The following is a 17823-nucleotide window of genomic DNA, read 5'->3' as shown; positions in this document are numbered from 1 at the left end:
AAATGAAAGTCAGCACCTGTGCTTCAGCCTCGTTTGTTTCAATACCAGCTCCATTCAAGGCCTGGTACCAGCAGCTAGGAAGCTCTCTGCTTCCACATTCCTAGTGAGGCCCCCTGGCATGGCACCACCTCGGCTCTCAGAATATTCCGATTCTTCATCTTACCCTGAGTCTGACACTCCCGAGAGGCCAGAGCTTCCAGCAGGTCCGTTCTCATACTAGTCAAGGCAGATTTCAGAAAAGTAGAGCCAGGGATTGGGACATGTGGGCAAGGCACCTCTGGGGTCTGATACTGGCCATATTGGATCCCCCTCAGCATCCAGATCAACATCAACACTACCTGGCTGAAAGAGCCGTCTCCCGCCAGTACTGAGGCCTGTGATGGTTGGAACTGATTTTACCTATGGACTCGCAATTACAGGACTTGTCTCAACCTGCATGGGAGCTGCAGCCTACCCTGATACCACAGGACAAACCTTGAGAGCTTTCTCCCTTGCCTCCCCCCTCATGCAACTTCCTCCTCACCTGATGAGGCCCTGGTGCTGGAGGTGTCCTACCCAGAGCCAGGTGACTGTAGTGTACCAAGAGCTCCTCAGGAGAATAGCAGCTTCTCTTGGTATGCAGCTGGAGCTAGAGGAGGAGAAGACCTGCAAAGTGATTGACATTTTGCATCCGGCTATGGCAGGAAAGGTAGCCCTGCCCTATAAATCATGCCATTATGCAACATGTATTAAGATACTGTGGCAAACCCCTTCCTCCAAGCCACCTGCTGCCATCCAAGGAATAGCTGAGAAAGAACTTAGTTTTTGCATTTGGGTGGTAGCTTTTACCAAGCCAAGGTTAGAAGCTGTAACCTTGGGGGTCTAATACAAGCCTGGAGTGGCAAATATTAATTTTTAAAATCCTTGTTGACCTCCCACCTTCTGCACTCAAAGTGCCAGAGTGGGGAATCAGCCTTGACACCCCCAAAACCTGGTCCCTTATCACCCTGAGATATTGGGGACTATGGGTCTTAAAGCCTGGTCCACAGGGCTCTTAGGTACTAAGTCCTGATGTGCCAATAGTTTCCAGAACTAGGAGCTGAACTCCAGTCCTGGGATCTGATTGGCAGAACTTTGGGAGTCCCAACTGGTTCCTGGCTTTATTTCAACCCACCACAGAAACAGGGTTTCCCCTGCTTGGGACTGCTTCCCTTGTGATACCTGCTTCTACTGCCTGACTCTGATCTGGTAACCTGCACCTCTCTGCCTCCTGAGCCTGGCTTGCTGTCTGGCTTGTCTCGCACTCGGATCTCCTGGCATCTGATCCAGCCTAGCGCTCCTGCTCCAACCACTAGGCCAGACTGCCCATTGCCCAGATGTGACGACACCTCTCCATTTTGTGACTCTGGTAATGGGCACTTCAGCCGGGGGGTGGGGAGCACATCTGGGCGATTGTCAGGCTCAGGTTTGTGAACAGCTCCTGAGGCCAGGTTACACAAACTCTTGACTTGCTCTCAATATTCTGTGCATATTAGCAGTTCCTCCCTCATATTCAGTGCAACAGGGTCCAGGTGCTCACCAACACCATGGTAGTTTTTTATGTGGAGAAGCAAGGGGACACCAAGTCAGACAGTCTCTGCCAGGAGACAGTCAAGCTGCAGAATTTATACATATGGATCTCGTTCACTCTCAGGGCATCTCACTTGCTGTGTGTTCATACTGGCCTGGTGGATCACCTGAGCAGATTCGTTAACTTAGACCATGAATGGTCTCTCAACACAGCCATTTTAGTTGCAGTGTTTTGCACAGGGGGCTTTCCAAGGGTGGATCCTGTTTGCAACTCAATAAAACAGGAAGTGTCCCCAGTCCTGTTCCAGGTTGGGTCCTACTCTGGGCCAGCCTCGGATGCTTTCCTGCTTCCATGGGACAAGGACCTATTGTATGCATGTCCACCAGTCCCTCTGACTCCCTGGGTCATTCTCAAGCTGCAGCAAGACTGAGGCAGAACAATCCTTATGCCTTCAGCCTGGCTGAGGCAGCTGTGGAATTCCAACCTATGCAAGCTGTCTACTTGAGAGCCCTTGCTGCTGCCCCTAACCAGAGACCTCAGACCCAGGGGTGGGTGTTGTCCCCAAATCCTTGTGTGCTGTACCTCCTAGTATCAGTGGTTTAGAGTAGAGGAGGCTCATTGCTCTACAGCAGTGCAGAATATCCTCCTTAATGGCAGAAAATCCTCCCAAGAGCTCCTTACCTGAGTTAATGGAAGACCACCTCCATCTTGGCAGCCTCCCATACTCGGTGTCCCCCGCTCAGGCCAAGATTCACACAATTCTGGCCTACCTCTCGCATCTTCAGGAGTCAGGCTTATCCCTCAGCTCCTTTTGGGTGCATCTCATGGCTATCTCAGCAATTCACCTTGGAACTGATGGTAGGACTGTTTTCACTAACCCAGTCATGACCATGTTCTGGAAAGGTCTAGGCTGGTTGTTCCCACCTGTCTAGGATCCAGCACCTGTTTCTATGGGCCCTCCTTCCAAACCTTTAGCTTCCTGCTTGCTTCTATACCTCTCGGTGAAGGTAGCCTTCTTAGTGGCCATCTTGGCTAGGAGAATGGGAGAGCTAAACGCACTTGTCATGGGTCTGTCTTACTCCACACCCTAAATTTCTCTCAAAGATAGTATCTGATTTCCACCAAAACCAGTCCGTATATGTCCCAGGGTTCTTTCCAAAGCCGCATGCTTCGAATGGTGAACAAAGACTCTGCACTCTGGATGTGTATTGTGTTTTGGCTTTTTGCCTGGAAAGGACAAAGCCCATTTGAGTTTCTTTCCAGCTGTTTGTTATGCGCCGCACATGCAAGGTCAGCAGCAACTCGCCAAGTGGAGCACCAGCTGCATTGCTAGGTGTTAAAGGGATCGTGCCTCCTGGGAAGCAGAAAGCACAGGTCCCAATTGTGGACATCTGTAGGGCAGAGACATGGTATTCCGTACATGCATTCACCAGACTTCCTTCACTGGCTGCTGTATCAAGGGACGAGGCAAATGTAGGAAAAGTGGTCCTCTTCCAATGAGACACTGAGCCCCACTGCCTTGGATAGCAGCTTGGGAGTCACCAACAGTATAATGGACATATGTAAACAATCAAAGAGGGAACAAAGAGTTACTCACTTCCTTGCAATGGTAGTTCTCCAAGAGGAGTTGCATATGTCCATTATACAACCCACCTTCCTTCCTCAGTGCTTCATAACCTACCCTCTGGCTTTATACCCTGTGCTCAGAGCACAAGGAGCTGAGTTGTGGGCAAGGATGCCCCTATAAGTACTGCTAGGGAAAACTCTCCAGTACAGGTGAATGGGATGTGCACACTCCTTACGGTGTAATGAACATATGCAACACCTCTTGATGCTTGCCACTTTTCACTTCTGCTCCAGCCACATCTTGGCAGCCTAGAGGAGCAAAACAATGGAGGAAAAAAATCCAGGTAACTTCACTCTTTTTTCAAAACCACCAAAAAAAAATTCAATTTGAGTTTGGATTCAGGGTCCAAGCTGGTTTTTACTTGATTTGGATCCTCTGTAATCAAAAACCCTTGATTCAGCTTTCATGCATCCCCATGGGGAGGGGGGGCTCGCTGCTTTCTACGGTTCAGTGGTGCACAGATGCATACCAGAAAGGACTGGGTGTTGCTCAGATTGGAGACAAGGTTTTACATTTTCATGTGATGGTGTGCAATGCTGCGTGTGTATTGTTACTGGGCAGGACTTATAGAGGAGTGGAGTCTGTCTGTGCAAGTTGCAAATGTGAGGTGTGGGAGATAAGGTGTGTTTAGTGGAGGAATCCTTGACTGAACGTTTTCCTTGCTTTTTAGTGTTTATGTGGGTTAAGATAGCTGAGTTGGTCTTTAACAGTGTTTTCTTTGGGAATTATTCCATGGGGAACATTTGAAGTCAAACCTGTTTCCAATAACTACAAAACTCATTTTTTTTGTCAAACACAGAAACCCAAGGTTCCGGACCAGGTTCCTACTTCTAAACGATTAGCATATTTAATTGAGTAAATCTGTTGGCATTTACAGTCAGACAGATCATTACGATTGTATTCTCCCAAGAAACTGATAGCGTGAGGTGGAGAAAGGTCAGATCTGTCAATAACCATGCCAGAGAAATAAAACCCATTTGCTTGGACTGACAGACAGACCCTCTCGGCTTCAGAAATGTGGTGGGGGACAGCAAGGGATTACTGCATGTACGTCATGAAGGCTGAGAAGGATGAAACGTGCCCTGTCCATCAAAGTGTCCCCATTGGTATCAAAGACCGGGCACCAGGCTGTAATGACTATAAAGGGGATGCTTTATTGAGGCTGCTGGACACAGAGCAACTCAGTGGTTCTCTCTAGATCCTGGACACAGCCACATGGCCTGTGTTTGCCAGCATCCTCATTCAGGGCCTCTCAGTCCTGGTTTGTGGTGTGTAGTGACGGAAGGAGCTGCTATGTGACACCCATCAAATTCTCCACTTGGCTTTTGGCTTCATAGCTTGGGGAAATGAAAGCTGCCCTTGCTGGACGGAATCTCCTAGGGAGAGTGGGCACTGGTACCTCTGACCCCTGGGGCTGCAGCAGGATGGACTGCTATAGCAGGGATGTAATTTACATCTCCCTGCAGCACATGTGTCCCAGTGTGTTTAAATGAGCCTCTCCTCCAAAGCATAGTCCAGAGACGCTGTAACTTCAGGGCTCCTCCCAGAAGAGGAAGAATAACTCATCTCTGCCAAGGCTCCGGTTTAATCCCCCTCACACTGGTCACCTTCTGAAGGTCACACTGAGTCTTGGACTCCTCCCTCTCATGAATTGTCTAAGACTGCAGGGGTTTTTTATATTCCTATTTATAGTGCAATGATAGGATCAAAGGGAATAAGTAATTAGCATCCCCTGAAACACACCCTGCTTCCCTTGTCCCATGCATGTTTACCTCTCTCTGGCGAAGTGAGAGCAGCTATGACATGCACGGGGCTCCAGGCAGCTTGGGGGGCTGAATCTGGCCTTTTTGGAGGTAAGTTTGGTCTCTTCTTATCACTGGGTGAGGGGGGGGTGTCACTCTGATGTAAAATGAACTATTCCCTTTTCACCTCCTATCTCTGCCTCAGCATTTCCTAGAGGGAAATTCTGGGTGGGATAGTCAGCACAGGGTTGAATCAGAGTTCATTTCTGACTTCCCGGGGGTGGCGGTGGCATAGCTTTCACTGCAAGCTGACCCTGCTTGCCCACCTCATGCATTGGCTGGTCAAAAACCCACATGGGCACGAGGGGCAGTTTTTAGGACTATGCCAGGAAAGATGAGCCCTTTAGCAAGGCACTGAGCCATGACGGGGGTTCTTGGTGCTGGCAGCTGCAAGGTGTGGAGTTCCTGTGGCAATGTTTGGGGTGAGGCTCTGGGGTGGTTCTGCGGGATTTCCAATTCTGGCTCATTTATTCAGTCATGTTGCTGCAACTGCTGTTCCCCAACTAAAATGTGGCTCAAGGGCGGATTTTCATTCTGTCCTGTTGGAAGATCACCCCACAAAGGTTAAAGATTTCAGCTGTGATGAAGTGTAAAATGCTCCCCTCCTGATGGAACTGTATTTTACACCCACTCTGCACAGCTAGCACAAGGCCCTGGAGGCTCGCGGCCCCGTCCCTCTGGGTCTCTTTCTCCCTGAACCCTTTGTAGAGCGAAGCAGTTTTGCGAACCAGCCGAGCTACACTCCAGGCAGAGTCCCACACAGGGCTCAGCTTGTGCTGGGCCATAGCTTTGACACACTTTAGAGCTTTCGTTCTAATTCACTGGCCCTGGAATTTCTCTGGCTCCAAGTTAAGTGGATTAAACGTCATCCCTCCCTGCTGTTGTGTAAAGGGAGCATGGCCGAGGGATAGAAGCATGACTAGCTGTCGAGAGAACTGGCTTCTCTCCCTTGCTCTGCCACAGATTTGCTGGGTGACCTTGGGCATGTCGCCTCTTGGGGCTTCAGTTCAGGAGTGTTGGGAGCCTGATAAATTTTCCAAGTACCCTGAGCATCGTGGTTGGAAGATCCTATGAAAGGGAAAAGGACTGACACCATATACAGGGGTCTGACTGGGAACCCCCTGCTCCCATGATGGGACACCTAGTGTGAGTAACTGCTGCCTAATGGAAGTTGGGGGGGGCTCAACCTGTCCCCTAGTGAGTGAGGTTAAAATGGGAGTCCATCAAAGTGTCCCTATTGGTACAGAAGATGGGACACCAGGCTGTAATGAATATAAAGGGGATGATTTATTGAGGCTGCTGGGCACACAGCAAACTGGTGGTTCTCTCTGGCTCCCAGACAGAGCCATACAGGACTGTTTGGTTTGGGATTCCATTTAGACAGGAATCTCTGCAAGACTGATATTTTGGCAAGGGAATAAATGTCTCTGTGGAGCTATAGCTCCAAATCCGGACGTCTCCTCGATTTTTATATTCAGCCCTTACTAACGCAGGGCTGCCGTGCACATCAAATGGAGTTCTGCCTGAGCAAGAACTACACTAAATCTAAGTGAGTACTTCCTACTTGGGCTCCTAGCAACCATTTATATCTGTTGTTTATGGCCTTCACCTTCGCTCAAAGCCGGGATAGCTTTTTTCCACATCTCGCGCCACTTGCGAATCCCTCTTCTTCACCTTGAGTCACTTGTGGTCCTTGGGGAAGGCAGTGTCAGAGGGATCAGCCGTCAAGTTCAGAAGACATTTAAATTTCCTTTTTGGAACAGGATGGGGCCAAGGGGAGGACACTGAAAGCGAGAAGGTGGTAGGTTAAAATGGAGCTGAGATGGGCAAACAGATGGGACCAGATTGGCCTCATGTCTTCTGCTCTGACTGCCCCCTGTCTTCAGCTGCTCCCATGGTCGTTACACCACTTGCAGTTTTCTGTGAGCAACTAACTGGGCAAGGTAGGTTAAGATTTCAGCTTTCTCAGACACTGATTAAGCCTAGGCATGAAGCACATTTTTTCCTTTGTTCTTTGTTTTCAGGTTAAATAGTTTCACAGGGAACTATTGTGGAGGACTGACCCTGGATTAATGAAGGAGCTCAGCTGCTGATGGCAAAAGCCTGCTGATGGGTGTCTTCCCCTACCTGTTTCTAGGGAAGCCCACTGTCTCCTGGAATTGGCTTGTGACTGGCAGATGGAAAGAGCTGTCCGGGGTCCTGTAAACCGAGACAGGAATTCACCGCTCAGCCAGCACATTTTTAAAGTGACTCAGCTGCCAGCAGATCCATGCAGAGGAACCATCCTAGTGTGGAGAGCTGGTAGGAGCCCGTAGAGGTTGTCGCTTGGAGGTAGGCCTCGCCTGTTGGTAGCTGGTGTAATGAGGAGCAGTAAAGCTCTACAGGGTCAGGCCAGTGCCTTCTCCTCAATAACCCACTTCTCTCGCACACACTGCATTCCCCATTTGTGTGTGGCTGCTACCCAGTTATCCCTGCCGTGAGCTACATGCCAGCAGGACCCTTCCTCTTTGGCCAGTGCTATGCATGTGGGTTTCCCCAAGTGGCCATCTCAATCCTGGGCACTGAATGAATGACAGTGTTACCCAGGTGGCTCCTTGTCTGCACCCTTCACCTTCCTCATGAAGTTCGCCCTCCCCCTCGGCTCCACCAGGATGGCCCTGTGGTCTCTCATCTTCATGGCCATCCTGAATGGCCCCTCACTGCAGAAGCCCCTGGCTGCTGAAGATGACAGCGGGGGGCACCATGGGAACACAGGCCTGATCCAGTGCGGGGAGTACAGCAACCAGGTCCTGCCCAATGGCCGGTGTAAGATTGTTGCCACCTTGCCGCAGATGGATGAGCAGCGGTGCCCAGATATGTTCCGCTGCACGGACGAGGTCTCCTACTGGCTCCACGAGAACGAGGAGCGCAAACAGCAGATCCTGGAGTTGCGGGAGCTGATCTCTGAGTTGCAGGAGGAGCTGAGGAACCACCGGCATCGCATCAAAGTCCTTGAGCTGCAGGTAAAGCCCAGGAGCATTTCCTTGGCCGTCCAACTGCCTTTCCTAGGCCTCTGGTCTTTGCCAGGGGTGGGCTTGTGGGTGGGTACTGTAGGGTACACACAGGTTTATTGTGACCCTTCCTCTTCTGAGGTCACTTATCTGTCCCCACCAACACAAGGAATCTCCAGCCTTATTATTCCATCCAGCTCCCTTTCTCAGTTGTCAAGTTCTTGGATCATTAGGGTTACCCTCTGCTATAATTTCTGCATCGCCTCCCTGCTCATTGAAAGACAGATGGAAGTACAGAGCTGGGTTTTTGGCACCTGGGTTTTCCCACTTCTTTGCCCCCTGCTTGGTCATCTGCCCCTGGTCAAAGTGGGTCTGAATCACTATTATGAGAGAATCCTGATCTGCTAGTATTTGACATCCACATAGCGTTCTCATTCAAACACTTACTGCAAGGTGCAGAGAGAAGTCAGGCCCAGGTGTGAAATTTGATGCACTCTCTAGAACCTCAGCTGTCATGTCTCCTCCTGCTGCTTACAAGCAATGCAGCATCCCTGGCACTGTAATAAGGTGACCTGAGTGGAGCTCATGCCAAATGTAGCTTCAACCAGGGCTGGATTAATTTCCCACACAGGCTTTAATTGCTCCTGGCTTTAGGCTGCCTGGATTTGCATTAAGCAGGCTGGTCCATTGGGGAGGAACTAGAGGAATGGGGGGGGGGACTGAGCAAATTTCAGCTATGTGGGGGAACCTTTCCAGGCAGTGAGATCTTATTAGGCTCTCAGAGGAAGTGGTGGAAGCTGTTTGAGTCATTACAACCACATTAGACAAAGTCCTAGAGAATAGACTGGTTTCAGAGTAGCAGCTGTGTTGGTCTGTATTCGCAAAAAAGAAAAGGAGGACTTGTGGCATCTTAGAGACTAACAAATTTATTTGAGCATAAGCAGACCGTGGGTCACAATCTTGCACTAGCCTCCCCAGGCCGGACGAGATGAGTCCGGCATGTCAAAGTGATGTGAGTCATTTGCTGTTTGGTTTTGTTTCATTCTCATTCGCCCTCCTCCCCCAGCTCCTTCTGCTGATCCCCATTTTGCAATATATCACCTTCCTGGCAGATTTCCAGGTCATTGTTTTTGTCCCTGGGCCTGAGTCAGACCTTTCCATCCACCCCATGCTCATGTCCTGATTCAGCCACGCTCAGTCCAGCAGCCACCTTGTTCAGACTGACCCTCTCTTGCCTGTCTGAGCTCAATCCAGGCGGGACCCTTTCTGTGCCCTGAACTTCACCTCTCTCTCATCACATATATACAGTGATTGCATTGGCTCTGATACCTGCCCTTTTCTATAGGCTTCAGCACAAAGCGTGTGGATCTTCAGGGTGTTGGTCCCCGCTCGTTGTTCGCAATAATCCACAAGTACCTTGAAGAGACTGGAGTTGGTCCCTATCAGCACAGACACATCAGAGGTTCCATTAGAGTTGGGGCATATTAAGGCAGCTGTGTCCACCTCTTCTCTTACCCTAGCCACCTCCTCTGGGAATTCCAGGTACACTATGATGTACCCTTGGCAGGGGTATTCATCCATGCTGAGGCTACACTGGCCAAGGCCAGTCGGGCTGTATAGGCAGGTGCTTAAACATCCATTGATAGAAGGACTGAAACATAATCATCACTTGAGATCCAGTGCCAAGACTTCTTCACGTTCTGTCCCTTCGATCCTCACCATGACCTCTGCTTAAGGCCCTCTCAGTCCTGCGAGCATCCCAGCTGGACAGTCGTTTCCAGAAGAGCCTTCAAGTCCTGTGGGTCTGGGTGACCCCCAGATCCTTCAGCAGTTCCTTGACCCCCTTCCCAACTGGTCCTCAGCCTTCCATACACTAAGGAGGGATTTTCTTCATTACAGTGCTTGGCTGCACTGTGCCCATCCTGACCACACCAGGAGCAGAAGAATTGTCCTTTTCCCCTGTCACCCAGGTGGGCTGGTAGCTCTAAATGGTGACTTCTCCATCGCCAAAGCCAGAGGCTCCTTACTCCTGGAAGTCTTAGCTTGGTCAGTGGTGTTTTGCAGCTCAGCTATGTGTTCTGTCAGGACCTGCATTTGTTGGGCAAGTTCCTCAGCACATTGGTTGCCCGCAGGGGTGCTGTGCTGGCTGGCTCAGATGTCTAGGCTTCCCAAAACTCACTGGCAGCCTGCCTTTCTTCCTCCTCACTGACATCCGCTGGGAGTAATCTGGGGGACATTCCTCTTGCTCTCTTAACCGGAGATGAACTAGAATCAGCTTCTGATATTGAGTTTCTTACAATTTGAGCTGGTCTGGTCCATCTGCTCAGCAGTCACTGCTCCCCTCTGGACAGCTCTCTGAAGCAGTCTCTCTCACCTCTGGATATAGGCTGAAACCACCTCCCCCCCCCCCACACCCTCTTTCCTGTCAGGAATTAAGGAGCTTACAGTAACTGTCCTCAGAGCCCTCTACACTCCCAAAGGTGTGATCGGGGGGCCTCTAGGCAGTTCTTCAAACTGACCGCAGGGTTAGCGAGCTTCAGGGTGTGAATCACATCTAATGCTGGGCCCTCTGGCTCCCTACTTGACATCTTCACATTTCTGTGTCTGGTACAGCCCACTCCTGCAGCATTTCAGTGGTATGGTCTGTCCAGGCTTCAGACACCTCTTCCCCAGGTATTGGGATAGGACCACCAGCAAATAACTTGAACTTGCGATAGGAGCTTGTTCCTTCTCTGCACCCCACTCAGTTGTTGTCCTTGCTCAGTGCAGACCGAGTTCACCTCACACCCTGGGTGGGATAAGGAGGCACCTTACTTGCTCTACTGCTTGGCACAGCGAGTGGCAGATAAGTGCCCTCTTCACCAGCCTTCCTGCTGGCCACTCAGAGCCTCTCCAGCCACTCATTCACCAGCTGACTAAGTCATTGCTGGCTGCCACCTGCCTTCTGCTGTGATCTCTGCATATCAGTCTTTGCCTCTGCCCAGACTGCACTGCCCCATTGCAACTGATTTCAGCTCTGATTGAGCATTTAAAATAACAAGAGGCTCCTAATGAAGCCTCATTTATCACTTTCTTTGAACAGTGGGGAGGAACAGATTAAGCCAGACTAGGGGGAACCCTTGGAGGGTTTGCAATCCTCCTGGCTAGGATACCTGTCCTTACCCTTCTACTGTCACTGGGCTCTGGCATTCAAGCCCCTGGTTTAACAAGGTCCTTTCAGCTGAGGGTAGCCCCCCTCATTTTGGGACAGTTTAAGCACATTTTGGGACAGATTAAGTTTACCAATATTGTGATTATAGGAATACAGGGAACAGCATTTCACTACCCCTTCATTCAGTACTAAAGTGATTTTTTGTAACCTAACACCAGCCAAAGTTGCTTACTTTGAGCAAAACACCAGTCTATCTGCTGGATAACTCAGCGGAGCAGGAGCAAACTGTATTTACATAAACACATCCAAAGTCTCTCTCCCCCTCCCAGCTAGCTGTCATAGAAGCATTCATTCAGTTCATTTAGACCCTTACATGTGATTAAAACAAACTTCTCCAAATATCCCTCCCACTCAATCCCTACCTCATCATCCTCCCAGTTCATGCTGGTCCCCTCTGTCTCTCAGCTGTCCTGGCACCTGCAAGGATAGATCCTGCCATTCAAAGCCACCCTCTGCTTTCCTCTCTTACCCTCTCCCCTTCTGTCATTTGCTCTGCTCCTCCTCCTACTTCATCCTGTCCATTTGATCAGTATTTCCTGTTTTCCATTCCCATCCTCCACCGGACCTGGTTACAAATGGATGTGCCTCCAGGTTCCTCAGGTTATCTGTCAGCCCTTTCCCACTGCCACCTGGATCCTGAAACCCTTGCAAAGGTTTCATCAGTCCTTAACTAGGCCCACTCTCCTTCTGTATGGACCCTAAATGATTGGTTTGCCCCCCAGCCCTGCTGCTAGGACTGGACAGTCTTTGCCCTAGGCCCAGAGGCAGCAGGAAGTGTTAGTTGTGCTAAAGAAGTTCTACCTAGGGCTGCCGTTCTCCCCCCTCCCCCCCCGTGTTCCTCACTTTAGGCTGCTATCCTCTGAGGGCCTAGGCCTAACAAGACCACCTGTCCCTTCCCACCTGCAGCAGGTTGGTATCAGTGCTTGATGCCACTGTTTCTAGGAGGACTGTGCCCAACACGCTCTTGGGGCAGTCTCCTACCCACCTACAGCGAGAGGCAGCTAGGCCGTGCTAGCCAATGGAGCAGGGGGCACATGCATCCAGCTTTGAAGAGCCAGTACGCGGCCAGCTGTGCCCAACCAGAACGGCCCCAGCTGCGCACATCTGGCACCTAGTGGTTTAAGCTTCTGCTTAGGAGCTGACTAGCCAGCAGCTAGATGGGGCAAAGGACGGGGGGCGTGAGCATCACATTAATGTGACAAGAGGAAAACACTGGATACTGGCACTGTTAATATTTCACCTCAGGAGAGGTGTGATGACCCTGAGCCTCTGCCTCTCACTGCAGCCTCTCAGACCCTGGAGCTAATGGTATTGGAAAGGAGGGAGGGAGGAGGAAAGGGCTGGCTGCCTGCACCAGGTGGGGAGTTGTCAGCACGTACCCCTGAGAACCTGTCTCCCTCCCACACCAGCCTTCCCAGGCCTGCTGTACCCCATCCACCCACTGAATGCTTTCTCTCCCCTTCCTCCCCGCTTCATGCTTGGCTGGATCTACAAGAGTTTCCGTTGCAGGCCTTGGTCTAAGAAACCCAGTCTGATCCTGGATTGAGTCCTGCCCCTGGACGGACATGCTGATGTACCCTTTGGTTCCTCTACACTGCAATTAGACACCCAGCTGACTCAGGCTCCCAGGGCTTGGTGTAAGGGATTGTTTCATTACGGTGTAGATGTTCAGACTCAGGCTGCAGCCAGGGCTCTGGGTCCCTCTCGCTTCACAGGGTCTTAGATCCCAGGCTCCAGCCTGAGCTCAAATGTCTACACTACAATTAACAAAAGGAAAAGGAGTACTTGTGGCATCTTAGAGACTAACCAATTTATTTGAGCATAAGCTTTCGTGAGCTACAGCTCACTTCATCAGATGCATCCAATGTTAGTGATGCATCTGATGAAGTGAGCTGTAGCTCAAGAAAGCTTATGCTCAAATAAATTGGTTAGTCTCTAAGGTGCCCCACATACTCCTTTTTCTTGTGAATACAGACTAACATGGCTGCTACTCTGAAACTACAATTAGCAGCTCTTTAGCTCAAGTCAGCTGGCACAGGCCAGCCATAGGTGTCTGATTGCTGTGAAGACATCCCCAAAGCCCTCAGGGATGCCTGGAATTCCATTCTCTGTGTTCCCAGATGTTGGAGATTGGAAGAGACCCAACAAGCCCTGTCTCCACCCCCTGTCAATGAAGGGTTGCTCCCTACAGACTGTGCTCCAGGACCTTCTCCAGCCTAGCTGTAAATGTCTCAAGCAATGGGGCTTCCCGCATGGCCGCTGGGAGGCTATTTCACAGTCGAATAGATCCCATCTCCAGTTTTCCTGCCATCTAGCCTCTCTTTCCTGTTGTTCATTTCCCTGTCCTTTCTCCCAGATGCAACCCCTTGTTCCTCCAACCTATCCATCTCCCACCTACATCTACCCCCTATCGTGGTTTGGTCAAGTTCCACCTCTTGCAATGTGTTCACATTTCCTCCTAAAGTGCTGTTTTTTCCAGAAAGCTTCACCAGGCCATCTGTCCTCTGCCCAGCTTCACCAGGCCAGATTCTGCTGGCTATGATGGTGCTGTAAATCCAGAGTGACTCCACTATGTAACCGACAGCCCCCGGGGGCAGTGGAAAAGTCCCGGTAACCTCCAGAACCGTTGTGACATGACTGTTTACGAATGAGCCAGGTCTGCTCTAAGGCTGTCTTTACCCCAACAGCTGCACTTCTCAAATAAAGGTGCACTGCAGTTATTTCACCCCCTAAGCTGCCTGTGAGTCTTGTAGCAGCAATGGATTAGCTCAGATCCCTCCTCTGGAAGGATTAGTGTGAGACTGCCCTGCATGCTGCCTGGTTTAATGAGATCTCCAGCCATCTGTCCTCTGCCCAGCTCAGAGCCCATCTAGGCCTCTCAGTGGAGGACGGTGATTCATTCGTTTGTTTGTTTTTTGCACTGCGATATGCCAGGGCCCAGATCCTTAGCTGGTGTCAGTAGAGCTCCTCCTGCTGAGGATCCAGTGGGGGAAGCTTATCTAGAAGTTGATGAAGGGGGAATCCACTCCAGAGAAGGAGAGGGATCTCTAGGGGAACCCAAGGGGCTGTAGCTAGGCGGAGTGCAGGGCAGTTACCCAAAGAAACATGGAGGTTGAAGATCAGGAATCTCTTCATTACTCTGGATCCCACAGCCTGGTCTCTCAAGGGAAGCCATGGAACCCCTACTGCTTGGGAAATTTTAAAGGAGCTGGAAGCACATACTGCAAGGAGCGCTCCTGAACTGACCAAAGGTCTATTAGTTCTGTTCCTTCTCCCTCCTCTCTGATAGGCTGCAGGACCATGTGGCGCTAGCTAAAAACAGGACAGTGGGTACATAAAGGACTTTCTGCCACACTAGGGTCCTGATCAATGGCCAGAGCTCCTAAGCACTAGATAATATAAATGAATAACACCAATCTAAGTAAGTTCACAGACTTACCAAGTGGAGGACTGCAAGAAACACCAATCACTACACAAGAAAGGGAGTTTGTTGTAGTTTCATAATTGATTTGGGGCCAATTGTTGCTCCTGTCAAACAATATTACTTAACTCTTCCATAGCAGATTTCATCCCTAGATCTCTAAGGGCTTTACAAAAGTCAGTGAGTATCACAGTCCCATATTACAGATGGGGAAACTGTGGCCGTGGCATGTTTCAAAGGTTCCAAGACCAGAAGGGACCACTGTGGTCATCCAATGTGATCATCTATGTAAACCACACCAGAGAACTTCCCCAAAATAACTCCTAGCGCAGATCTCTTAGAAAAACACCCACCCTGATTTAAAAATTGTCTGTGAAGAAGAATCCATCACGAACCTTGGTAAATTTTTCCAATGGTTAATTACTGCCACTGTTAAAAATCAGAGGGGTAGCCATGTTAGTCTGGATCTGTAAAAGCGGCAAAGAGTCCTGTGGCACCTTATAGACTAACAGCTGTATTGGAGCATAAACTTTTGAGGGTGAATATTTTGTAATGCCTCCGACAACGTGGGTATTCACTTGCCACTGTTAAAAATGTATTCCTTATTTCCGGTCTTAATTTGTCTAGCTTCACCTTCCAAGCATTGGACCATGTTAGACCTTTCTCTGCTAGACTGAAGATCCCATAATTAAATATCTATTCCCCATGCAGGTACTTAGAGACTCTGATCAACCTTCTCTTTGTGAAGCTAAATAGACTGAGCTCCATGAGTCTATCACTATAAGGCAGGTTTTCTAATCCTTTAATCAGTCATGGCTCTTCTCTGAACCCTCTCCAATTATCAACATCCTTCCTGAATTGTGGGAACTGGAACTGGACACAGGATTGCAGCCATGGTTGCACCAGTGCCGAATACAGAGGTCAAATAACCTCTGTACTGCTTGCTCAAGGGCACAGAGCAAAGCAAGGAGTAAAACCCTTGTCCAGTTCCCTGTCTATTGGACCATGCTGCCTGTCACATGGAGCAAGCTTAGGCTGTAGCTGTGTTATTGGAATCCTAGTGTAAGGTCTCACAGCCACTCGACATCCCCTCAAACCCTTCTCTCTGCTCACGTACTCCATGCTTCAAGCGTGTTCATTTCTATCCTGTTGGATTGCCAAATTCAACCCCATTGATTGAGACATGATCATGTGACTGAAAGCAGCTTGTTATGGCTAGCTGGTTTCACTGGTTTGATTGTTATTTTTGAACATTAGCTGGCTAGTAATTGGCTGGTCCATCTAGCCAGTATCCTGTTTTCCAAGAGTGGCCAATGCCCGATGCTTCAGATGGAATGAACATAACAGGCGATCATCAAGTTATGCATCTCCTTTCGTCCATTCCCAGCTTCTGGCAGTCAGACATTTAGGGACACCCAGAGCATGGCATTGCATCTCTGACCATCTAATAGCCATTGATAGACCTATCCTTCATGAACTTATCGAATTCATTTTTGAATCCAGTTATAGACTTGGCCTTCACAACATCCCCTGGCAATGAGTTCCGCAGGTTGACTGTGCATTGTGTGAAAATATACTTCCTTTCATTTGTTTTCAACCTGCTGCCTATTAATTTTGTTGGGTGACCCCTGGTTCTTGAGTTATGAGAAGGAGTAAATAACACTTCCTTATTTACTTTCTCCACACCAGTCATGATTTTATAGACCTCTATCATATCCCCTTTAGTCGCTGCTTTTCCAAGCTCAACGGTTCCAGTCTTTTTAATTTCTCCTCATCTGGAAGCTGTTCCATACCCCTAATAATTTTTGTTGCCCTTTTCTGTACCTTTTCCAATTCTAATATATTTCTTTTGAGATGGGGCAAAGAGATCTGCACAATACTATTCAAGGTGCGGGCGTACCATGGATTTATAGAGAGGCATCATGATATTTTTTGTCTATCTATCCCTTTCCTAATGATTCCTAACATTCTGTTAGTTTTTTTTTTGACTACTGCTGCACATGGAGTGGATGTTTTCAGAGAATTATCCACAATGACTCCATGATCTCCTTCTTGAGTGGGAACAGCTAATTTAGCTAATTTGTGTATGGATAGTGGGATTATGCTTTCCAATGTGCATTGCTTTGCATTCATCAACACTGGGGGGAACCAGTCCCTTGGGAGGCAGGGCAGTTGTGAGTATAAGCACATTAAAGATGGAGAGGTGCTCAGATGCTATCGTGATGAAAAGCCATGTAATACCCTCAGGCAGTCAGACAGAGAGGGAGAGTCCTGTGAAGGTGACAGTGTCTCATTATTAAGAGTTCATCTGTTCTTCCTGTTTATTCTCCAAAATAAAAATGCCAGGTGCAATGTCCCACACACGGTGTGTTAACGAGTTGTGATGTGACAAGGACTTGACTGTGACATGATTTATGAGGAGAGGCTGAAGGAACTGGGATTATTTAGTTTGCAGAAGAGAGGAGTGAGGGGGAATTTGATAGCAGCCTTCAACTACCTGAAGGGGGGTTCCAAAGAGGATGGAGCTCAGCTGTTCTCAGTGGTGGCAGATGACAGAACAAGAAGAAATTATCTCGAATTGCAGTGGGGGAGGTTTAGGTTGGATATTAGGAAACACTATTTCACTAGGAGGGTGGTGAAACACTGGAATGGGTTACTTAGGAAGGTGGTGAAATCTCCATCTTTGGAGGTTTTTAAGGCCAGTCTTGACAAAGCCCTGGCTGGGATGATTTAGTTGGGGTTGGTCCTGCTTTGAGCAGGGGACTGGACTAGATGACCTCCTGAGGTCGCTTCCAACCCTGATATTCTATGATTCTAAGGAGTCTGAGGGCTGCTGGAAATCAAGGGGCAGGAGAAAATGAACTCCAGTATTCCTTCAGATGCAGTTTATTGACACAGCCACAACCAATACATTATAAAACAATAATCAAAATGATATGACAAGCAGAGTTGGATTGTCTGGTCCTTGTGATTTATTACACAGCCAGAGGGAGTTCAGTCCAGGTGAGAAAAGGTTTCACGTTATTATTGAATCTCGTAAATCTTTGCTGTCAAATGGCACTCCAGATTGGCTGGCTGCATTGAATTATGCAGATTGTTAGGTAGCACACAGCATAATCAAATGCCGACTTGGGGACAGTATTATCAGGATTCCAGTGAAAATCCATGAATACCTTAGGCAAAGAGAATTACAGCAAATATCTGCTCCAGATTGTTTTCCAAA

General features: G+C 49.1%; 1 protein-coding gene across 1 annotated transcript in view; it reads left to right on the top strand.

Annotated features, from left to right (window-relative positions):
- The first annotated feature begins 4683 nt into the window (after window positions 1–4683).
- Window positions 4684–17823, top strand: part of LOC122459127 (angiopoietin-related protein 7-like) — a 35785-nt gene continuing 22645 nt past the window's right edge. The window contains exons 1-2 of the mRNA XM_043509911.1: window positions 4684–5029; window positions 7003–7980. Of these exons, the coding sequence (XP_043365846.1) occupies window positions 7597–7980 (384 nt within the window). The 5' untranslated portion in view covers window positions 4684–5029; window positions 7003–7596. The remainder of the gene's footprint in view (window positions 5030–7002; window positions 7981–17823) is intronic.

This window comes from Dermochelys coriacea, chromosome 3 (genome assembly GCF_009764565.3).
Source record: "Dermochelys coriacea isolate rDerCor1 chromosome 3, rDerCor1.pri.v4, whole genome shotgun sequence".
In the NCBI taxonomy this organism is placed as follows: Eukaryota; Metazoa; Chordata; order Testudines; family Dermochelyidae; genus Dermochelys; species Dermochelys coriacea.
The sequence above is the reverse complement of the archived record's forward strand: the minus strand, read 5'-3'. Positions and strand labels throughout refer to the sequence as shown.